This window comes from Molothrus aeneus, chromosome 2 (assembly GCF_037042795.1).
Source record: "Molothrus aeneus isolate 106 chromosome 2, BPBGC_Maene_1.0, whole genome shotgun sequence".
Taxonomy (NCBI): Eukaryota; Metazoa; Chordata; class Aves; order Passeriformes; family Icteridae; genus Molothrus; species Molothrus aeneus.
In genome coordinates, this window is record NC_089647.1 from 42,305,403 (window position 1) to 42,330,370 (window position 24,968).

The 24,968-nt window shown below is 36.3% G+C and overlaps 1 protein-coding gene across 1 annotated transcript in view; it reads right to left on the reverse strand.

Annotated features, from left to right (window-relative positions):
* The window catches only part of CWF19L2 (CWF19 like cell cycle control factor 2), a 61,176-nt gene that overhangs the window by 29,012 nt on the left and 7,196 nt on the right, over positions 1–24,968 (reverse strand). The window contains exons 2-10 of the mRNA XM_066544762.1: positions 20,362–20,472; positions 19,527–19,646; positions 18,013–18,120; positions 16,487–16,606; positions 15,273–15,366; positions 13,968–14,083; positions 12,949–13,679; positions 9,079–9,172; positions 6,127–6,216 (exon numbers count right to left, since the gene is read on the reverse strand). Of these exons, the coding sequence (XP_066400859.1) occupies positions 6,127–6,216; positions 9,079–9,172; positions 12,949–13,679; positions 13,968–14,083; positions 15,273–15,366; positions 16,487–16,606; positions 18,013–18,120; positions 19,527–19,646; positions 20,362–20,403 (1,515 nt within the window). The 5' untranslated portion in view covers positions 20,404–20,472. The remainder of the gene's footprint in view (positions 1–6,126; positions 6,217–9,078; positions 9,173–12,948; positions 13,680–13,967; positions 14,084–15,272; positions 15,367–16,486; positions 16,607–18,012; positions 18,121–19,526; positions 19,647–20,361; positions 20,473–24,968) is intronic.

The following is a 24,968-nucleotide window of genomic DNA, read 5'->3' on the forward strand; positions in this document are numbered from 1 at the left end:
ACCTAGAAATAGAGAAAACTAAAGCAATTAAGTCTAATTTTAGAATAATATCCTGGATTTCAGGAAGCCACATAGCCTTGAAAATACAACCTTAAACAAAGCTCTAAATATTCAGTTTGATACTCTAAATTGTTAGCTACACTTTGAAATGGTTAGTCACTTAGCCACATCAATGAGCCACTGTAGGTATGAGATGTAAGAAAATTTGTAAAAACTATAATGACTAGATGGCTTGTTTTTACAGTGAGAACATCTGACACAAAACATATATACTACAACCATAAAAAAAGAGAAGTATTGAAGCATGTTGGTTCTTAAGTCCACAGATTTCTATTTCATCTTATCAACTGATTTAACACAGTGAAATGGTAAATACAGCAGTAAAAATATGCAGGAATTTAACATGATGTGGGAGAAAAATACAGCCAGAAAAAATGGCACCATCAGTTACAAGTGCTGCGTGGCACTTGGATATGGTTTTTTCTCTGCTGTTAAAGCATATTTGGAACCTTTTGTATTCTCAGTTTGAATTCTAAGAAGTTTTTGCCATTCTGCCATTTTATACTTTTTAGGTGCTCTGAAATGATATTTTACATCATTTACTTACTAATACAATTTTCCCAACATGTTTTAATTGCAAAAGCCACATTCCTATGAATTACATTCAGGAAGATAAACCACTTTGACTTAATATGTATTTGTCTTAAATAATTGTGCAATACACTCTTACTGACATCAACAAGAATGTTCAGGAAATAAACTAATCACTAACAGCATACACTTATTATTTTTTAAAAGTATGCACTAATGACATGAAAGCTGTTCTGCAGCTCATACCCCTTTCATTATTCTGTGCTACATTTAGAGCTACTCAAGTCTGTAGGGGAAACAAACTTTTGCTGAAGAAAGAATGGCACAGCCATCTTGCAGACAAGATTCAAGTGTGATGGAACAGCAGGAATCAGGAATGATGATGAGCTGAAAACATCTGAGAGTAAACAGGCCATGAGCCATCTGTTGCTTTATCTCCCCACCATCTGAAGTTTCAAATAAAATCTCAGATTTTTACTGTGCATTTAGTGAGGATCATTAATCCCCAGCCTTCTAGTTTTTGCACAAGTGTCTCAGCTATACTTCTATGCCAAGCAATTTAAAATCATTTTTAAAGTATTCTTTATATATGGTAAGTCTATCCTACAGCTGTATTTAGATTCTGCATTGGTTAAGTCGGAATAAAAGTTATGAAAACATATTATAGGTAAATTTTGACAACCAAATATTTTCATTGCAGAAAAATATCTGTGTTTATAGTCTCAATTCCCAAACCTAAAATTTAACAACCTGGTACACCTGCAATTTTGAACATTAATTTTCAGGGTGATTTGGCTTTTGCTTTGTGTTTGTTTAGCATTGGCTTGGTTTCTTTTTAAATAAAAACCCCCACATATCAGAAGCATTCCTTTCCTTCTTTCTTTCACTTCCTACTCTGAAGTACTAATCACTATCTAAATTTTACATGTATACACAAATATACACAAACACACATGTCCACACATACCACCTGACTTTGAGATAACTGTCTCTTTCTACAAAGAATCACTGCCATTTTTAAGCTATTTGTGAATAGGTCAATCTTGAAAACAAATGAAAAATAAACATACGTTCTTGTTTTCCCCATTATCATTACTGAAACCAAGGGAAAATTATTTCAGGTTTGCTCCACATCTGATTCCTCTCAGCTTCTCACTCCTAATGCCACGTAGTTTACTTGTCTCAGGATAGTAACTGTGCAGCAAATCATTTCTCTGGCTAAAGATCCAGCATGTTCCATCCTGTCTCTCCTAAGGCAGAACTATACACAATGGCATGCAACGGATGCAATTTTATAGGATCAGAGAATATTAAGGGTTTGGAAGGGACATTAAAGATCATCTAGTCCCAACCCCCTGCCATAGGCAGGACCTCCCACTAGCCCATGTTGCTCAAGGCCTTGTCCAACCTGGCCTTGGAACACTGCCAGGACTGGGGCATCCACAACCTCACTGGACAGCCTGTTCCAGTGCCTCACCATCCTCACAGTAAAAAAATTCTTTTTAATATCTAACACAAATTTTACCTCTTTCAATTTGCACCCATTACTCCTTGTCCTGTCACTACAGCTCCTAATGTAGAGTCCCTCTCTGGCTTCGCTGTAGGTCCCCTTCAGACAAGTAGGATTTGAGATTTAAGCCAAGTTGTTTTATTCAGTTTCTTTTCTAAAAACCAGTGTTAGTTCTTCAAAAAGAATTTTAAAAAATATTATTTATAGTGAGCTAGTTTCCCTAGAATTCTCCCTCAGTCTGGAGTCTAATAAATCTCAGGAATCCAAATTAAACATCAGAACTTCAATACATCAAAATTTGTGTTCAGACAGGAGGTGTTGGAAACATAATCAACCTTATTATTTATACTCAAGAAGAATAATTAAATAAAAATAGCAGAAGTGCTTGAAGTACATGGAGTTCTTAATATTATGAAATATATTCAGTAAAAGATGAGTCCCACTTATGCCATAAAACTCACCAAATTAACTTTTCCTTGCACTATAAATCTTCTCCTCCTGATATGTACAAGCAATGGCCTGGAGTTACTCTCACAGATGCAACAGGTAGCCGAGAAAAGGTTTCCTCCTTTAAAGCAGCACCATGTCAGCCACTGTAAAGTGAAATGCTGTGCCTGCCAAAAGTCAAGTCTTACTCTACGGATGTCTTCTATGCCCAAGAGGCTTCACAGAAGCACTGAATACTCTTCAGTAGAAAAACACTCATACTAGACCAAAGGCTGAAGGACTTCCACAGAAAATTCAGTTATTCAAATGAAGATTTTCTGTGATTAAATAATTCATATTTTCCCTACATATTCTCAAATGCATAACAGAAAAGCCTATAGCTGTTTCTATTTTTCAGAACTCTCTTCTTTTAAATAATCAGTGGCACTATACTCTAGCATGTTATTCTGCTTAAAGTACCACCTTCCAGCTTTCATTCAATTTTGTATTGATTTTTGTCTTTCAAATGCAATTCATTATTATTGATAACTGTATCTAGCATCTGCTCAGCAGAAACTACTTTCTGTTTCCTGCATACTAATTATGTTCTATGGAATACAGAAAAAAGCTTAGGGTTGAGAAGCTTTTCTTCTAAGCCATACTTCATTTGGGATTGAAAACACTTTAAAAAGATGCATACTCTTACACTATATTCATCCACCACCATGTTGTTGGACCAGATGCTCATGATAAGTACCTTGCAAAGGATATATTCTATATTCTGCCTCTTCCACATTTAAATTTGTACATTCCAATTTTTGTAGTAGCAAAACCCGCTGCAAATAATGTGCCTCATAGGGGTTCCACTGTTCCAGATACAGTTTGTTAAATAAAAATACTGAATAAAAGTATAAATTACAGCAGTTGTGACTGGTACTGACAATGGCAGAGGTGACATCCTCATAATCAATGTAATAAAATCTAGGGTTGTGTAGCACTTTCAGAATAGAAATACAAACTGTATTTAAATGGTAAACTATGAACACATGGAAGTTGTTTTGTAAATGCTGAAGTCTCCACAATTTTCTGCTGTCTCCTTACATTTAATAGGTATCATTTTCATCATCTATCCCAACTCAGAAACCCTATGGTACAGCAGCCTTCTCTTTACAGAGTTTCACCAGGACTCAAAGTGCAGCTTTGCTTTCTCAAAATGCCCATGACAAATTAGACAATAAGCATCTGAAAATAAGCATAATTTCATTCTATCCCAAATGAAATCAAAAGTTTTTTGATTTCCATAAATCCTGAAGGTTGACTCCTGCTCAAACTTAAAGATAAAATAAGCACAATCTAAATGTGGCTCAAACATTTAACTACAATACCCATTAAGACCCCAAATTCCATTAACAGGTAATTTACCTGTATTCATACTAAAATTCATAGGGTTACATATTTAAGGCAGCCTGCAGTGAACAACAGAGGGGTTCTACCCAAGCTGAGACTTAGTGAAGTATATCAGCTGAGAAACAATGGTTTTAAACTCCAAACAAGTTTTTGAAAACTGTACTTCACAACCACATTTTTGAGATTGCCTGGGGTAGAATTCTTGTCTAAGTCAAAAAAATTACAAAACTAGTCACTAAGTCTCACTGTAAAAGCTATATTTGCCTCTACTCCCAGTTATAAACAAAATAAAATGATATAAAATTAAAATAGGATTTAAGCTAACACTTTATAGTCCCTTCAGTCTGTAGTTTCTTGATCACTTTATGGCAGAATAAACCAGCACCACATCAATTCAAAAGAATTGATCCTGTCCTCTGTACAAACCCCAGCCATTCATACACCCCCTTATACTAGTGTAAGTCTTCACTCAGTCACACAGGGAACGGAATTGGGAAATTGATCCGTGTCCAATTAATTAAGAAAAAAACCTTCCTAGGGAGATGCATTCAAAATTGGCTTCACTGCTTCCTGATTTATCTCCCCAGCTCTCCCAACAGAAACTGAAATAAGGCAAAGACACACTTCAGGACCACCCAGCACGACACTGGCCATGCTGCTCTGCAGAAGCAGAGACAGACCTGCCTGAAACAAAATGTTTCATGTTTGTTACTGGTAATGGAAGCACAGCTATCAAGCTTTGGGATCAATGGGATATCTGTTTGGAAAACCATTTCTGTGGCAACTGCTTCAGGTACCTCAGTTGGAGTACATCTGTGTGAAGTGGCTGAGGCTGGCACTTGGGTGATCTATGCCACAGGAAGGCTGAGTAATGGAGAGCCAAACACCCCTTCACAAAGCAGCTTCCCTTGTGATATGGGATGGTTTCTGAACATCTGGGCTGCTGACACACAATGTGACTTAGCTGGCCCTTGGTACACAGGAGCACCAAACACATCCTGCTTGTGTCCCACTAGTCAAAAGCAATTCAAAGCTGTAAAATCAGTAAAAATAGCCTGCCATCACAAAGGACAGAGCAACTGTAAGCTCTGATGGAGCTTCTGACACTCCAACACCACCTAATACAGACTAAAAGGAGCCGGGAAAGAGGCACAGGCAAAGGATACTCATAAATATTTACATCTGGTATTTTTGCAATGACTGTTAGTAGTAAAAACATTCTAATTAAAAATTAAGATAAAAATCAGAATATGGTTGAAGACCAGACCTGACCAAAATTGTTATCCATAACTCAGTACCTAAGGAATAGGTGTCCACCAGCATTTGTGAGGCTCACCCACAACATGATCTGTACTTCCCAATTTTAAAATCTGAATGGATTTTTTCCTGTGTAATTACACAACTCCGGTCTGCTTTATTTAGGGTTTTTTTTATATATATGAAAAACATGCCAAAGAACTGCACTGCAAAGAAGCAGAATCTACCTACACAGAGCTTTTGTAATTTTGAATTGTTGTGAATTCAGGTGTGAGACTTAAATACTATCATCACAAGGTAGTCAGGCAGAGACCACACATTGTAATTCAGTTTAATTTGTCTTCTAAAGACTGGACAAATACTAGTTGGTGTATGAGGTCTCACATGAAGCTTTTTAGGACAAAAAAATTTAGTGGCTTTTAAAACTCAACTCACTAGCACCTGAGTTTTTACTGTGAAACTGGGTAAAATTGAACAAGAACTGAGTTTTTGTCTGAAAGTTTCCTCTCCAACATGAGGAAAGATAACTCATAACTTAAGGTATTAGCCCTGTTTCCTTATATCAGTGTTGGTACAGAAGAAGCTTTCTTACATTTCTTAAACACCACCCCTCAGAAGGAATAACACTTGAAGTGCCAGCTTCTTCAGAGATAGTAGTCATGTAACAGCCAGCACATATCAGTTTCATTTTTAATGGAAGATATATATCCTTGCTGAGGAAATATTATGAGTTAAAAAAAAAAACATTGAATTTGCTAAAGTACCATGGACAAAGTTTTGTTTACCAACAAAAAGTACCATTCAATTTGGTCAGTCACTCACCTCAGTCACATTTCCTAATGTTCCTGAGTACATCTGATGTTCTCTAATTCAGCTGCTACCTGTATCATACATATAACATTAGTGCAAAGAAAAGAAAATATTTTCCCACTTACCTCTCTGCCAGCCTTTGCTGGAATCTGCCCCTGAGTCTCTCTCAACTTGCGAGCACTCTCAAGTTTTGCTTGAAGTTCTGAAGCTAAATCCTTCAACAAAAGTGATAGTACTCCATTAGTTTAACTATCTAAATTTTTTTATCAAAATGAACTGTTCATTTCATTTTTTTGTATTTTGATATAACATTTTAAACTCTAATAACACAAAATAGTAAAGAAAATGTCAATATCATTCACACAACTCTTTATAGGATATAACATGAAAAAAATTATCAGAATAGAGGCATCTGAAGTATAGGAACAAGCATTGCCATAAAAAGACCAGAAAATGTATTCTTAAGCATTATTAAGTTCTACGAATAAATGCTTTGCATAATTAAGCATAGGTATTACTTTATGTATAGGAAGCTGAATAAGGAAGCTTGAACACATCATATGCTTTTTCTTTTCTTGTACACACACATACATACACAGCTTTACACACATACATCAGTTCTATGGGTCTAGGGAAATAGCTCTCAGAAATCTTTGCTATGAAGTTTCACAGCTCTCTACACTCCATGTCCAACTTCTGCACTTCAGACCTTATTTTGAGAATTAAAATGTACAAGAGGTAGAAAATAAGAACAGTTTACAGTCTTGTGCAAATTGGTTTTGATGCTCCTGTGCTCCCTTAACCATCTGACTATTAACTAAATAGAAGTATTTCAGAATATCTTGGATTGCTAGGAATTGGCAGCCTATCAACCTGCAAAGAATAGAACTATTTATACTCTAACCCCTCTGTCAGTTTCACTGACTGGACTCCAACAATCATGCCCATACTCGCCACCCAAAATTAAGTCATTTGATCAACACCAGGCAGAAAACCAGTAACAAAAATAGATTCAGAATTCATTTGGCCCACATGGCCAACCTCGAGCTCCAGCCACCAGAACATGCTGTTACATAGCCATCTAGTCTGGTGTGTGGGGATGAACTTGCTTAAACAAGCTGCATTTTCAAACTGATTAGAGAAAGACCATGAAAAATATTTAAAATGCCACAAGGCTATTATATATGATATATATTATATTAGCTATTTTATTATTTAAAATGTTGTTGTTTGGTTTAAAAAAAAATTAGGTTGATCCAGAGTGCATATATAGAAAAATGTATCGATAAAAATAATAATAAATTGTAGTACTGGTTTCTGCCACATGATTTGGGTCAAAATAAAACAAAATGATCCAATATTAAATGAATTACACTGTCCCCATAGAATACGTGTATATTTTTCATCAAATCACTTGCATTCAGTTCCCATCAGGTTGAAAAGAAAAAGACAGATTTGTGCCCAAAGTTTTGTTTAGGCAATGCTACTGAAGCTGAACAGTATCAGAAAAAAGTTTACAAATTTTTGCTGCTTTCCATCAGTCTTTGGAAAACCTTCCCCTCCACAGTACTTTAGCAATTAGTGTATACATGGCTTATAGACAGCTTATAGATAGTGTATAGATAGTGTATGGTAGACACCAGTCCCTCACAAACCTATCATAATTACTTTCATAAACATATTTTTCCTCACTAGTGTATGTTTTTTAGTATTAACTAAGAAATCTAGATATTAACATATGAACACATCTATTTAAATTATTAACACTGTACCTTAGTAGGAAATACATTACTTCAAGTAACTTTTAATTCACCTTTGAGGATAATAACATTTAAAATGGACATAATTTCTAGATAAGGTATAGCTGTTCAAATGTTTAAAGCTACATACCCACATCTATGTCTAAAGCCTGTGAGAAAAGAATTCATAACATAAAATTGGTTGGAAAAGAAAATATTTGTAAAATGGACACTTTCTCCTAACAAAATTTGAATTATCTGATAGGGGCTTTAACAAAGATTAACACCATGTCCTAATCCAGCAATAATGACAAAACATACTAAAACTTTCCACAAATCAAAGAATTGATAGCTCTTGAGAAATATTAAATTACCACTTGGAGACTTAAAATGTTTATATCTTACTATAAATAAATATTTATTTATTATTTCTTAAAGATGCAGATTTTGGTGCAAATATTATGTCACAAGAGGCAAACTAAACAGGTGCAGTAAAAATTAATCTTAAAAAATAAATACAAAAGCCCACAGTGATAGCATTTGCTTCTAAAAAATATGAAAATAGTTCCTTAAGAGCAGCTATTCAGAGCCAAGCACTTGAAAAACACAGCTTAAAAACTAACAGACTCTGACCTTGTTATAACTGAAGCTTCCAGACAGTACTACTGAAAGGAATTAACTCATTATAGCCATGTTTAATGTAATAAATAAAATACATAAACCTCCAAATTTTGTGTTGCTGAAGAGGGAAAATCTTGTTCCTTCAGGTAGCTCGCTGAAATAAAATGTTTACACGTTAAATATAGAGCTGTTACTCCCAGCTCCACAGACCAGCCTCAATCAGAGCAGGACCACAAAGCATTCCACAGCTGTTCTCAGTGCAGAGCTGGCTGCAATGGCAGCCAGTTTTACAATTTCCATATGACAATTAATAAGCCCACTTATACAGCAGAGCTATGGACCACAAGCACCTACGTGTGGCAAAGCTGATGAAATAAGCAAAGCTCCAGACACTGTTTACCTGGTAACAAAGACAGGGAGCTTTGTAGTTTTCACCTGCTCCTTTTTTTATAAAAAGAGAATAAATACTATATAAAGGGCAGAGAACAACTGGTTTAGATATGCTGCTTATCCTAAAAAGCCTGGGGTCCTGAATCCTCTATACTGCTTTTAAAGCAGAAATTACTGTAAAAGCAGTACCTTCAAATCCTACCAAATTTTGCAAGTCTTTATTTGCTTGAATCAATACCCTTTTAAAAAACACACCCAAACAATTAAATTGCTGTGAGCTTTGAAGAAAAACTGCAGTAAATCATGACAGTTTTTCAGAGCCATTACCATGTCTCCCATGAGCTCTGCTTTCACAATCCTCGCTCCCAGTCTGTTCATCTCCTCTTCACTAAGGACCCGAGGCGGCTCATCCTTTGATGATCTGTAAAACAGCAGCTGCACTGAAGCCACAGAAAAACAGTGCAGTGTTCACCTGTGTAATTCAGTATGATAAGCCTACTGTACTTGTACATATGTGTCTACCAGCAAAATAATTGAAAACGATGTATTATAAAAATGTATTTACAGACTGAAGTTGCCAAGGACTCTGAAACCAAAGACCTTGAATCAAATTTTTATGAGGTTTGTTTCCTCTAACTTTTGAGAACAACTCAAATGAAAAGCATTATCTGTGAACATTCTCCCAGCAGTCAAGAGTCAAAAAACAGTCAAGAGTCAGGAGCAGGTATAAGAAGGAAGAAAAAACAAGGGAAAGAGAGAGAAGAAAGTTTTATTTTCAACTACTCTAATTCTTCTTTCCAGCTTTGGCCATGCTTTTACTTCTCAGCTTCTGCAAAATCACCCATTTCTGAGTTATTATGCTTGTCAAATGGCCTTCCACCTCTGAAGATTATTTATTTTCCCATATTTATCTGCTCACAGTACAATCTTTGCATCTGAATATTTTATGGCTGATACAGAAGAGTTGCCATAGAAAATTAACAGGTACCTTTTAAAAATATGAAGTCCCTCTAGAGAAGCCACAGCTGGTAATAAAGAGTATTGTACCTTAATGTTGGTATTAAAAACTTAGCATACGACTTTTTATTTTTATACGACTTGTTATTTTTATCATATTTATTAAGTACAGATTCCAAAAAATACTGCAAAGAAGCATCAAGGAAGTTTGGCTCTTGTTCTCTGATGCTAGGAAAGACTAAAACCAATTAACTCTAAAAGTAAAATACCTAACACAAAAGATACATGAGAGTACAGTTATGATAGTGGTTCCTGCTGTTAGAGACAGAATTTTCTCACTAATTGATATGGCTAAACCCTGTAGGAGTTGAAGAAGGGGAAATCTTTGAAGATGGTATCCTCTTTAGGCACCAGATCTCTCCAGTCCTGAGAAAATTACTAGAGTTGCTTTTCTTCATTTTCAAGATGCCCAATCCAAACCCCCAAAATTCAGCAGAATTTACTTTAATTTCACCAGAAACAAAACATGCAAAGATTAAGTTCCCACTGTTCCTTAAGCTGTATCCTTCAAAGCAAGGCAGACTACGTCAGAAAAGGGAACAAAAGGTGTTTATTAATTCATATATGCTTTTTTTTGATGGTGCTAGTGCTCGAATCACTGTCTGAACTTTCTGAGACTTGAGACATTGCTTTGATTTGCTTTTTATCTTGTCTCAAATTAAACTCTGAAGCAGTCACATTATTAAGTGTGACTTCCAGCAAACACTAGCTGATGGACTTTTCCTCTGGGGAGATCCCTTGGACATCCAATCAGCACTTTTAATTAACCTGTGTCATAACTGTCCAAAACACTTTGATTTATAGGCTGAAGAGACTTCCTCTGTGTTTTAGAAAAGGTAAAATTTAAAAGCCATACTTTCAGCATGAAAGATGAGGAACTGAACCAGCAACACCTATTAATTCAAGCCTTCACCTCAAAGATTTACTTTTTGTGACTGACAACACTATCAAAAGAGTGCATGTATTACAAGTCTTGAAACTTTAAGAAGAAAAAGAAAGCAGCAGCTTATAAATTACTCTCAATAGGTATCTGCTGCACAAATCCAAACCTGAAACGTTCCAAAAGCCAGAATTTTCTACGAAATACAATACCAAAAAAAATACTTCTGACTGCTGGAAACAGGAGGACAGGTTATTTAGTATTTCAAAACACACAGAGTCTCAGGAGTTAAGAAGTCATCTCAGAAGAACTTGGAAATAAGTTATGTCAATAAGCAGAGGCTATATGGTTTTGCAGGCCTAAGTAATCCCCAGTTTACTAATGAGTCAGCTTAGTAATTGCATTGGCTAAGAAATATAATTAAAATATCAAAGAAGATGGACAATTGGGTTTAACAGCACCAGAACGGAAAACACATGCAAAAGAAAATATCAGCTGAACAGTTTCTACATCTAGTTCTCTTCTGTGAGGAAAAGAACTATCTTTTTTATAATAATAATTGAATTCTTTGAACTTGAGCAAGTAAACCACTTCCGCACACAATCTCATTTCCCAAAATTTGCAGCTTTGTCCAATTACAATTACCATTGCACTTAGTAAATGTTGCAGTTAAAAAAAAGGTACTGTTATTTACCTGCAACTAAAAAAAGTGAATCACCATTCTTTCACAGAAAAAAAAAAAAAAAAGGACTGAAAAGAGTAGCTGCTTCTTCGAAGAAAACAATACTGAGGCAATGTTCTTCTAGGTCTGGCTGGATGGGATGGAATTTATTTTTTCCACAGCAGTGTGGTGGTGAATTTTCCTCCAAATTGTGCCTAGCCCTCTCCTTCTCAGGCCATTCTGCAATCCCAGGAATTTCCATTATGCTTTGGCCTTTGAGGAGCAATGAAGTATCCCTTGACTGTAGCAGGAACTCTTGCCAGGCTAAGGCAGGAGCACACTGTCTGCACCCAGAACTCCTGGTGCCTGCCACAGTGGGGAACAAAGGCAGAAACACTCAGTCAGCCCCTGGCAGCCTCTGATCATTACTCACCTGAACCACAGCCTGAGTGGAACTGTACCATTGCTACTGGAACTTTCAAAATTCCAGTGACTGTGCCAGACTGCGGCCAGGATTTAAATCTACTGATGACTGCAGCCCAGCACACTGTGACTCCCCCAACAACAGAGCTGTGTGAGGGCCCCTGAGCTCTCCTAGCCCACAGTGCCAGCAGTGCACTGAGTGGGACCCCTCTCAGAACTCACCAACTCCCCCGCATGCAAAGATTAGAGCACTGTCATAGAAACCTGAAACCCTCCACTCCTTGAGGCTCAACTCCTGCTTGTTGATGAACCCAAATACACTTCAAGTATTTCACTGAACTCAAGAGGAACTCCTAAAAGGCATTTTTTATATATTCACATATATATATATTTATACATTTATACACTTCTATCCCTATAGATCTCTTTTCATCCACGTGCATGCACGTGTGAATTATTGGAACAATCTGAAAGAAAAGATTCATAGTAACAACCACACTAGTCAGATCACTGGAAGAACCAGCAAGCTGCTAATACTCATGGCCTGGAGAACAGGAGGCCTTCTGAGCAGAGCAAAAGGTTAGTTCTCTACAACTTCTGAGTCTGACCATCTCTCCTTACTACTCTCCATTGTCTTTCACAAAAGTAAGTAATGGAAAACTAAATTCCTGCTGCCTATCAAGTTTGTGTTTCCTTTCCCAGTCCTATTAATGCTTCCCCTTCACCACAAAAAACACACTTTCTATTAAACAGCTTCTACTATTTTTCATATGCTACTACTTTAGCATATGAGCTCATCTCACGAGTGGCAAACCTATCCCTACTGTATTAATTATTTCAGCTTTTAGTCAGCATTTTCTACCATTTCAAGGTTGTATTTTATAAAGTCAATGACCATTAGGATACTTTGGAGGTTTTTCTGCCTAAGAGGCCAATTTCACCGCAGTGTGAATAACATTAGAAAGAAGCAGAAAATAGCCTATCATTAGCAATTCTCAAATGCGCTGAGGAGACAGATCAGGTAGGGGATGTTCACTACTTCTGCTGAAGTTACTTCTTCCAGCTGCCCTTAGCTGGAGGCTAAGACCCCTCCTCGAAACTAAAGAGATCTGATATAATCAGTGCTTATCATGTCAAAAAGGAGACAGAGCTTTCATTATATTTTGCCATGAAAAATACAGCAAATAAAAACCAAGTAAGGATGTTCATAAAATACCTAGAGGATGATGTTTTACTGTCAGATAAAATCTGTTTCTTCTCAGGGGTATCACTTGCGTGCTCCTGTCGTAACTTCTCTTTTTCATCACTTGGAGCTCTTTTCCAACTTTTGCCATCAATTTGTTCCCTAGTACCTGATGATTTTTGATCAGATTTTAATTTCTCATTGCTATCTTCTGTGTGTGTTTTGGTCCACAGTGCAGTATCCTCACCAGGTTTCTGGAAACGGCTGCTCAAAGAGCTATGAGCTGAGTCCTCCTTGGAAGAGAACTGCTTTAACTTGGAGTCTCTGGATGCACTATAAGATGTTAAATCATCTTCAGAGGGCTTCAAAAATTTGTGTTTCAAGTTGCTTAGAGATGAACTCCTCTCCTGATTTCGTTTGTCACTGGAGTATTTGTCTGCTTTGGAGCTGTAGCCCCTTGGTACTGAGTCCATTCTACTGTGTCCACATTCCTGGTCTGCTCTTGACACATCTCTTCTGTAACCCCTGTCTTCCTGTGCCCACCCCTTGCCATACTTCTCCCTGGAATAGCCCCCAGACATATGCCTGTCTCTATCATCTTCATCTCGTGTCATCTTTTCAATATGCTGTTCTTTCTTTTCTTTCTTCTCTTTCTCACTTTCTGAATAGTCAGTCTTCTTCCATCTTCCACTTCTATGATAATTTTCCTTTTTGGATGCAGCTTTTTCAGCTTCTTCTAATCGTGATTGAAATACCTCCACTGACTAAAAGAAAAAACAAAAAAGTCATACCACTTTTAAGGCAATGGGATATTGTGTAAGTATTTCAAATTTGCTATAAGATCCCATATATTAAAAACATTTAACAAGAAAAATATATAAAAGGCTTGGTAGCTCTAACTCCTTTATCAACTGAGAGAAGCTTCAGGGGCTGGTTTTTCTTGCTTCTTTTCACATGTTTTACTTTATACATTAAGTACTTGTGCCTTCATATGAAAGTAATCTTTTCGAAGCATCTATTAATATGAAGAAAATTTAACTGAAGATCCTTACCCCATATCTCTCTGCTACAATTTCGTCAAAATTTCGCTTCTCTCTCTCAGCCTGCTCCTTCATCCTTTGGTATGATTTTCGCAGCCAACTTAATCCAGCATCTTCTACCACTGTAACTAAAGTAGAAAACAACAAGAGGTTGTAGTTTAACATCTCAATAATTATTCCTATTTGACCTTATTTTGTATGTGACATTACAGCTTCACCTAAACTTACTGTAAAAATTGAAGGAGTTCAAAAGAAAAACAGAATTCATATACAAATACAATTACATATTTTCATAAGTTAATGCTGGTTATACCTCAGCAATACCACTCATTTAGTTTAAGTTTCTCTAGTTTATCACAAGCAGTTTCCAATACAGGAGTGACATATGAGAAACTGTAGAGTTTCTTTATGACATTAAAGAACCTTCCTGTCACTCCCACAATCCTGCATCCATTCTTGGGCATACCCCTTACAAACAAGTGAATTCCTTTTCTCAGAAACTGAATGAGTAACCCACTGCTTCCCATGTGAGAAGGCTAGCAGTAGTCCTGACATTCTAAACACACACTCACTGATGCCTGCCAACTCTTACAGATCTCTGATCTCTGTGACTCCTAAAAGTGGGCATGAAGCTAATGGTTTCTGGGACAAACCTGGAAGTTTTTGTCCCAGAAACTATTAGCTTCATGCTAATGGTTCACAGGGAAAGGCTCTCAAAAAGCAGACCCCACTCTTCTCTGTTGATAGAATACAAGGATCATTCTCACCACATAATAAATGTTTCATGACATTATGAAAAAGGTTTTTGTTACTGTGTTTGCTGAAAATGAGCAGGATAGCCCTGGGGTAAGGAAAAAAGTGAAAAGACTACAGAAATGCTATTTTTCACCAACTGCACCTGTAATGTACTTCATTTTGATGTGACTCAGACTTCTGTGGGTGAATTCTTTAAAACTGTAATTTGTGCAATGGTATGAAAGGAACCAAATGAGTTGACAACAATTTATCTTGTCTTGGTTGAATCATACTTTTCTTTAATTAGTTCAAAATGGAGAATTTGGTAAGGATATTGAAGGTCAAACCACTCAAAATAAAAACCCAGTGATTCTGCAAAACACATATACTATGATACTAACCAATATTCACTATGGAATTTTCATCCAAATTTTACTCTATTACCTATATTATTAATAATATATATATTATTAATAATCCTGTTACAACAGGAGTAACAACATTAGGAGTAATTTGTTAGCAACACAGAGTCCAGAAACTGGAGACAGAAATTTAAGATTATTACTAAAAGTTGCTCTTTACCTTTCTTAACTGAAGCCTCTTCATCCTTCTCTGGTGGCAAACCTGTACCACCATCTTTCCAATAGGGATTGAGTTCTCTTTCAGACAACACGGCCTAAAACAGAAATAATTTAAATGTTTGCATAGCATATGGTTTGTATTTTATAGAATATCTATACATTTTGAGAGACTTGTATGTGAAGTCACACAATTCACCACCATCACCACTTTCATGGTCTAAGCATCTGTTGTACACATTGTTTTGTGTACCAAAGAAAAAGCAGACACTCGGGCACAGAAAACAGAGGAGTATAAACCTATGTGGACAGCAAGTAGTTGGGTGGGAGAGTCTATAAAAATCATTCTTTTCTAAGACTAAGAATACATATGAATTGTCATTAACCATATAATACATGCTGACATTCTGGTGATTTAAGATGTCCACATTAAATGGTCCTCCTGAAATAGTGTTCAGGAAAAAAATTGCAGAGAAAAAAAATTTTAAAATATTCATCCCTTGTCCACAGACAATAACCAAGGCACTGCATACTACACAAAAACAGTGATCCAGGTCAGTCTGGTTCCCAAGTACAACACAACTAACTGGAAAACCTAATGGCAAGAAAGAGCCTGCTGTGAGATGTGAGGACAAAGAAATATTAGCTAGTGATACGTCACTATGTTTTCAGATCAGACTACATAGCATTTAACAAGGTAAATGAACAAATGAAGGAGCCATCAACTGTATGTAAAAAGAGTTAATTCAATGACAGCAGCCCTTTCTCCAGCCAGACCCTGAATCACCCACGTGTTCACCAACAACTGAGACATGAAAGGCACAACAACTGCTCCGAGTTCTTTCTTTAGGAGAAAACAAGCCTCTGTATCCTACACTTAAATACAGTAACTTAAATAAGCTTTTACAACACTAAACAATGGTGCCCCTTTCACACACCATGGAGAAGGCCAGACCAACAGCCTGACATTGTTACTAACAGAACTTAGTACTAACAAAAGTAGCATTCTCCTTACCTAGAAGTTAAAAGGCTTTTCTCCACAAGCCTGATATATGAAGCCTTCCATCCAAACAGACCAATTTAATTAAGATCATTATCACATCAGGCATTAGTTTTAATAACAATAAAGACTTACATATTTGAACCAATTCATTACTTTATTCATCACACAAAATTTAGTAAAAGGCAGAAAAAGATTAAGATATTAATTCCTCCTACCTGCTCAAGTTCTTGAGCTTTCTGCCGTTCCAATACTTTTTCTTTGTGTCTTTCACCTTTGACAGCTGCTACTGATGTTGTTTTCAATGACATGAAGTTTAAATTCATCCATTCTTCTCTCTTTAAAATAAACACAAAGAATCAGTGTTCATAATTCCAACAAAAACATGGCTTATGTGCCAAACCAAAGCAGTGCAACTACTGACAAATGTTGCTGACAATAAACAGTATAGGTTCTACAAACACATATTAAATACTTCAATGAAAAGCAAATATGATTTTAAGAACTCTAATCTTCAAATTTTTTAATACTTAAACAAATTTCATGTCTCCCTGTAATATGAAATACATATTTACAATGGCATTTAAGACATTAGTAAACATGAATATTTTTAGTCTGCTAATCATTAGAATAAACAAATACTGTACATCTCATTTAGCTAACTCTAATCTCATGATCTCTTACATCTCTTCTAGTGTATACAAAATCTGCAATCATTATCTGAGCATAGTTCACACCCCAGATATCCAGGCACTAACTGCACCCTCAAACTTAACAGTTATACATCTAAATTCTGTGAACTGTACCCATGATAACAGCTAGAAAACTGCACTTACAGAACTTAAGCCAGATCAAAGAGATTTTAAAAATGAGGACTAGACTAAAGAAAAGCATCATATTAAAAGCCTAGATATATCCACTACCTTTATACAGGTTAAAACCTGAAGCCTCAAAAGCAAGCAGTGACATACACATTGTAAGCAATTACTCTATAAAGGCAAGTATTTCGGGCAATTCTGTAATTCTAGTGTAGCAACCAAAATGACCAGATTACATCTATTTTGAAACATGGCCTTGCAGAAGAATCTTCCTATCTTCAACAGAGTTCAAGACTCAGTTGTCAATCTGATCAGATGCCATATGTCACTTTGTCTCTTATTTAAAAATTATGGTAGACAACATGCCAGAGAATTTCAGAGGTGAAACATAACATTCCATTTCTCAGATCTCTTTCAAGAAAGAGAAGGAACTGAGAAATTATCTATCTCCAAGTGATTCCATAATATCTATGTCCACATCAGCAAGCAATGTGCATCAACAAATGCGGATGTCCACGGGACCTCTGGTGGTCATCTGCTCCAAACCCCCACTCAAGGAGGATCACCTAGGGCCAGCTGCCAATTTATTCTATTGTAGAACAGCCACCAAAATTGTGAAGTAAAAAGTAACATGTCTAGTTAAGACCTTTAAGATGATGTTTTCAAGAAAATCAAAGTAACTTGTAAGAGCCTCAAAACCTGATAGGAGTTGGTGTTGGGCAACATTCAGAGTAGTGCCTTATTAAACACTCAGAACTATTAGGTAGAGAAGTCTTCTAATCAATGAAAAGTAACATCACCCAGCTAAACAAAGACATTTGTCTGTAAAACAGGTTTTACTCAATGCTCTGCAAAAGAGCTCCGAAGAAACCTAAGCACGTTTCACAAGCTGAATTTATCTCTGGAGTAGCTGTGAGCCTGCCCACCTGCAGGGAAGGTTCTTCTGCAGTATCTTGCTGCTTGTTGACCTTCCAAGCCTCTTCTGTGTCATCTGACTGTGACACATTTGACTCAACCCATTCAACTGAAGAATCCTAAAAAGAGAGTTTAATGTAAAGAATAAAAATAATACCTACCTTAACACACTACTTGATAACGTGCAATACTTAGCAATTATATCAATAATCAAAATTAATGCTGATTAGCATTACTAATATAATATTGTTTAATATTTAATAATACTGATAATAAAACTAGAATATTAATATTCCAATAGGAGATTGCTCTGTCGTGATCAAAGTATTTCACTTCATAAGCATGCAACACGACCTCATACAGGCAGCTTATTTGCATAACTCTCCTAAAAGTAAAACAGTCAGAATAAAAACAAAACCAAAACCAACTGGTTTATGACATAACAAAAAACAAAATTTTAAAAAATCTAGATGCATTACTAAGTATGTTTCACATTTAAAAAGTTAGATCAGTTACACAGCACAATATAAATCATGGTACATGCTATTGCCTGTATCCAGCTTCCTACACTTGCATTTGCGAACAGCGTGCCGAGATTTTTCACTTGAATCCAATAGGCTGCATTGAACAGTGTTTCTTTGCTATTCACATGAACCCATCTTAGGAGTAAAAGACTTTGGATGGAAGTTACAGCCGGGACTGTGCTGCATCCTAGGAGTCCCTGTTGTGATCTGAAGAGTTTTGGTGACTCCCATGGAGAATGTGGGACATTTGTGCCTTTGGTTACTTCCCGCACTGATACTATTGTTTATCTCTGGTACTAACCCCTGAAAAATAAGTCTCATTATAATGGACGTTCCTTGATTCCATAAAAGCAACTCTGAAAATTACAACTAACAGTGCCACCTGACTTGTACCAAAAGTGCTGGGAAGATGTTTTCCCCAATGTGGCCAGAAGGCAGCACCCAGATTTCAAATGCAGTCCCTGCACTGTTTTCCAGAGTGCCCTTCCATGTGAAGGCATGTCCTTACATGGAAGAAAGAGATTCAAATGTACAAGTCTTTAGCCCCATGTACAACTCCCATGTGGTCGGGAGTGTCCATGGTTGAACATCTGTGGAAAAAGGCAGAGGTAATTCATGCTTAAAATCAAAGTCAATTATTTCCAATTTTAGACACATCTTTCTATCATATACCACACACTACAGGCTATCTATGAAATTTTTTCCTCTCCATATCAGAATGAGGATTTTGATTTTCATTTTCTCTCTGCTGAAAAACTAGAAATCCCTTCGCTCCTAATGAGTGAATTTAATACCATAAAATTCACAAGCACTCACATAACAGCCTATTTTAAGTTGATTAAATACTCAGTACATGAAAATGGAAAAATTTTGTTGCAATTTTTCCCAACAGAAAATGGTAAGAATGAGCCTTAATTTTACTAACCATGCATACCCACAGGGACTAAAATGGTTCAAGTTTTAAGACTGTAATTTGAACTATTTTCGAATTTTTTACTTACGGAAGAACTATCAAGTAAGTCATCCTTCTTTTCAGATTTCTGTTTCTTACTTTTCTTCTTTTCCTTCTTAGCTTTTTTGGAATGTTTATCCTTTTTCTTTTTTTTCTGCACAGAATGTTCCTACAAGTAAATGTTTGTAAATGAGATCCAGTAAATCAAATCATCCATATACAAAAAAAAATAATCAAAACCTACTTACCAAACCTCACTGAAAAAAGATGAAATACACATAAATACCTTTTGTTTTTACTACCCTCTCTCTCTTCTATGGGGGAAGGGCTGGAGTGGTAGGGGCAGGGAGGGCATACTTCACATCTATGATCAATTTTTCTTCCCCCTCTTAGTATCTTTTTCATTGGAACTAAGGCTCTGCAACTAAACAGATAATACCTACTAAACTACATTTATTTTGGTCAAACCTATTTCTTCAGGTGTCACTACATTATCAATACACATCTTTCCATTGTTGAAATATCTGCACATTAAAAGGATGTGATATTCACAGGCTCCATTAAGGCTTCTCCTGTGAATGAACACAAATGAGACTGCTATGAAGCCTTGAATCCTCCAGACTTCTTCCCATGGGACTATTATTGTCTGGTAGCACTTCCTTTTCTGCTTTTGGTAGAAATTAAAGCTGGAATTGAATGACAGAATTTTTTCCTCCTGGCGAATAAAAGATAATGTCTATCTTTAAAAAAAGCTAATATCAAAGCATAAAGAAATCAGAAATTGGGATGTGTTTCAAGATTGTCTTAAAGCCCACCAAGTCTTCTGTTCATACAAACATTCTGTAAAGGCAACAACCCAATTTAATTATTTACAATTTCATCACCTTTTCCAGTGGCTCCATATGTTCATTCACATCAGAAGGCATCCATGGATCTTCACCTCAAAGATCTTTTAGCAGCTTGCAGCTCTCCTTCTTCTCAGAACTAATTTTGGTCTAAGATGAACAGAGAAGAAAAATAATCAGGTGGAGCTCAGTAGCATTTCCACACACAATGTTGAGAACTGTATTTCAGGCATTTCAGGTTTCAGAATGTTCCTCCCTTTGTAGTTACAGAGATAAAACTAGAAATACTTTTACTACATCTTCTGAAAAAATAACCATCACTGCAAACAGTTTCAATTCCTAAAAAGGATTTTTACAAATCACATCAATAAAATAATTATTTTTTCAGCCTCTGAAGTTCACTGTTATGTTCAGCATAAACATGACTTTCAGAAGGAAGTTTACTTAAGTATAACTTGTCTTTAGTAAATTCTTTATCTTTTTCACATATAAATTCTTTATCTTTATTTATATATGCCATATATCACCCTACCCTGATTAAACAGGACAAAGTTATTTTATATTATTACAGCCCTAATTTTGTGTTAGATAAGTCTTGCAAATTTCAACATGCTTTTGGGTTTTTATTTACTTGATGAGTTTCTTTTAAAACAACTAAAATCAAAACAAAAACTAAAGGTAGAGTTTGAAATTCTTATCCTAAAACACCAACTTTTACCAGAAAGTGTTGTCAAACATAAGCCAAGAGAACACATACAAGTTTAAGAAAGACCAATATTAAAAACAAAAAAATAAAAAAGTCTCAGGAAATTGGATAACAGTTGAGGTCTTTCCTCCTGGCCAGCTATTAGTTTCTTCAGATCCAAGCCTGGGCACTGCACAAGACACTAACCACACTACCACAGGGCAGTTTCTCTTTTTTGATATAGCCAAGAAGAAAATCTGCAGCTTTTGTCTGACAGAAAACAATGTTTGCAGGAAGATGACAAATACACTATAAGGGTTCAAAAGAACAGAAATACATGCTAAAAAATAAGATTAAAAGGGGATTTTTTTTAAAGTGCTAACTGAGAAGACAGGATTGCTGTTGTGTTTTTTAAAGTGGCACAACACAATGAACTCAAAAAAAAAAAAAAGCCCACTTCTTATCTGTGCCCAAACAAAACACCCTTTTAAACTTTTCACTGCCTACTTTCTTAGTAGTTTATCCATGTGATAAACTTTCTAATGCAATTACATGCAAGCAAAGCAAGGCTACTACCCAGACTTATTGATTTTAAACAAAGGAATATTGTAAACCAAACAAAAAATAGTATAAATCAGCTTGAAAAAAGAGGTCAAGACTGAGACTTCCATCTCTAGAATGAAGCTGACAGTCTACAAAGGTGAATGCTACCTCTTAAAATTCAAAAGGCAGGCATAAAGAAAGAGTTAGGAACGCATTCAGACATCTGTTCCAACATCAAAACATTTTCTAGTTTACAAGTAAACAAAGTAACAAAAGAATGAGCAGGACTACAATGCAGTGAGAGTGAAATAGATGTTAAGTACAACATAGCATCACTAAAACCACCCAGGAATCCAAAAAATGCAGGTGTGTTTCCTGCAACTTCTCCATCATACAGAGAGGTAACCCTGGCCACCCTATGACATCTGGGACAAGACCCTTGAAAATTCATGCAGAAATATATCAGACTGATATATTCTCTTCTAGTCTATGTAGACAATGATGGCTCTTTTGTCTTAAAAACATATTCATCTGACTAAAACAAAGTAACTAAATATGCCACATTTTTGGACAAATAAAGGAAAATAACGTCAGCTTTGCAACTTACAAAATGTCTACAAGCCACAGACTCCAAACTTAAGCTTATAACTGGACAGAGATGAAACACTGGAGATAAAGGGAACCTGCATGTAGTTCCAGATGGAAAAAAAAAAAAAACCAAACCCTGACTCCAAGCTTGTTCGTTCCACAAGCAACACAAAGAAGTTACCAAGATGTAGACTGGAAAAAATAGGCAGGCTTTTTCTACATATTCCATTTCACTTTTGGTTGAGAAAGAACTGCAGCTGGGGTCAACAGCTCCCTTCCACCCTTTTTGCAGTTCTCCAGCCCATAAATCTATAAATGCCACAATAAAGGCCACTCAAGATCACCTTGTAAACATTTCTTCATTGTAGATGTTCTCTGCCTGTCATGGAAGATTTAGCCTCTTATCATTTCCTATAATAATAAGTATATTTTAAATAACATTACTATTTTCTTCATGCTGCTGAAGTTACAAATAAAATGAGGTAATGTTACAAAGTAAGGCACAAACTGAGCTTTTATACTTTTTATTAGATCTAAAAATAAACAGAATAAATGAAGGCAAGTATTTAAGTAATTGAGATACATCATTCTAATGAAAGAGGTGGATCATCATTTTGGCTGAAGTACACAAATACTCATTTAGAACACAGATTAACTAGAAATCATCATCAGACTACAGATTGCTGTCTCCTGAATACTAAACTAAACAGGATTGGGCAAGATGAATGTGGAGTGGCAGATTGACCACAAGGCTGTTAAAAAGAGAAAGACAGAAACAAAAGCATCAGATGGAAGTCTGTGTCTCCTAAACAAGGATACAAAATATAAAAGATTCTTAACAATATATCTATGCAAGATCAAATAAAAAGAAAGAAGGAAAAAAAAAGAAAAAAGAAAAAAATAAGAACACTGCCTACATGTCTAAAAATATGAAAAAGTTATAATTTCACCTATATTATCACTTTAACACAAGACTAGAAAGTTAGCAGCAATACCCTCTAAATATTTCTGTCTCTAAAATCTAGCTCCCTCGAATTATAATACTCATTTTTTATTGTTCATTATACTTTCCCCTCACACACACACAATTACTTCAAGTAGAAGTGAGTCGGAAAATTTGCCTACACTACTTTATTAGCTTCAAAACTTACCTTGATATTCTACTTTTCTTTTCAAAAGCTGCAGGGCTTACTAGCATGTCATAAAACATAAAAAAGAAAGAAAAACTAATTAATTCTCCTGTCAGATTTACCATTCTATCTATGAGGACCAACTCCAATAGTTTCACATCTATCATCTCAGAGGAGTCCAAGCATTTAATTCACATTAAGGTTCATTAATACTTACAATACCACAGGAAAATCCAATAATTTATACTTTTCCCCATTACAAATGAGGTACATTTTAGGCCAACACAGCAATATTTTTCAGTTTTTCCTCCATAAATAGTGGATGATACATTTCTGAAATACCTCTGTTTCAAAAGTAATGCTTTAATTATGCAAATGCCTGTGCATGTACACATGAACATATTACAAGCAACAACCTGTCAAAGAAGCATCATGCTACACTACATACTTCTGCAGGACCCCACTAAAATTGCTTATGGTCTCCTTTGCAAAAAAAAAGATGAAGTCTAAGGTTGGCAAGGCACTCTTCAAGGTCTGTTGTTACGGTGCTACAAAAACAGTAATTATTCTACAGCACTATGTCAGCAATGCTTGCCATGGTCGAAGAGAGCCAAATTTTACAGACTTTACCACAAGTAGGCAAAAAGGGTTTGAATTTCACAGATCCAGGTGAATGTGGGAGGAAACCAAGTTCAAGGAAAGTTCTCTCTGGTTTCCATCAAGTGGGTCATTAAGGCAGCCTGTCCAGTAGCTGACAACATGACCTACTAAATGAATAAAATTTGCTCCAAAGCAGCCTGTAATACACTGCAGATGCAAAACCCAAAAGCTATAAAAATTACATCATGCCACACCAGGAAGAAGCAGAAAAGATCAAAGGCACTGCCAACAGCCAAGCTATAGGTCACACAATAAATGCAGCTTGTTACAAAGCAGTCCCTCAAGGATGTCCAGAAGGGATGGAGGGATGAGGTAAAAATTCCCTCCCCAGCTCACAGAAACCCTGACCAACACTCCTTCCTGACCTCAACTCTATTTTACTGTTTCAGCTCTCATGAAAGCCAGGGAAATTTTCCCATACCATCACAAAGACCTTGCAATTTTCCACCTATAACTGTGGTCAACTTCTAGTTCTTTAAATGATAATTCCCATGACTCAATAGTCAACTTCTTCATCCAAAAGACAAAAGACTCCCTTTTCCTCCAAGCAATCAGAAGAAAATCTACAGCACATCAGATCATTACAGTATGACAAAAACATTCAATAGAGAGAGCACCAGCTAAGCTGCTATCCTGGCCACCTGCCACTGAAGGGCAGGGCTCCATCCCACACCTCTTCTCTCTGCACTGCCCCTCACATATTCACCCTACCCACCCAGGCCTGTTCCTGCACTCCCATCAAAGGTAAAGCCACTTCCAGGACCACACCGACACAAAATAAATCCCACCAAAAGGACGGTGCAGCTTCCTGCAGAACATGAGTACAAGTTGCCACTCTAGCAAGGTCATCAAGGCTCAAGGAACAAAGGGGCAAAGTGCACTTGGGGGAAAAGAATTGTGGAAAAAACTTCTCTTCAGCAACAGCTTTCTGTTAAGAAAGTTCAAAAAATCTAACACCTAGCCAGTCCTTCAGACACCTAGATAAGGCATTCAAAATATGTACAATGAGCTTTTCTTTCTCATTTCAGGACCATCTACCA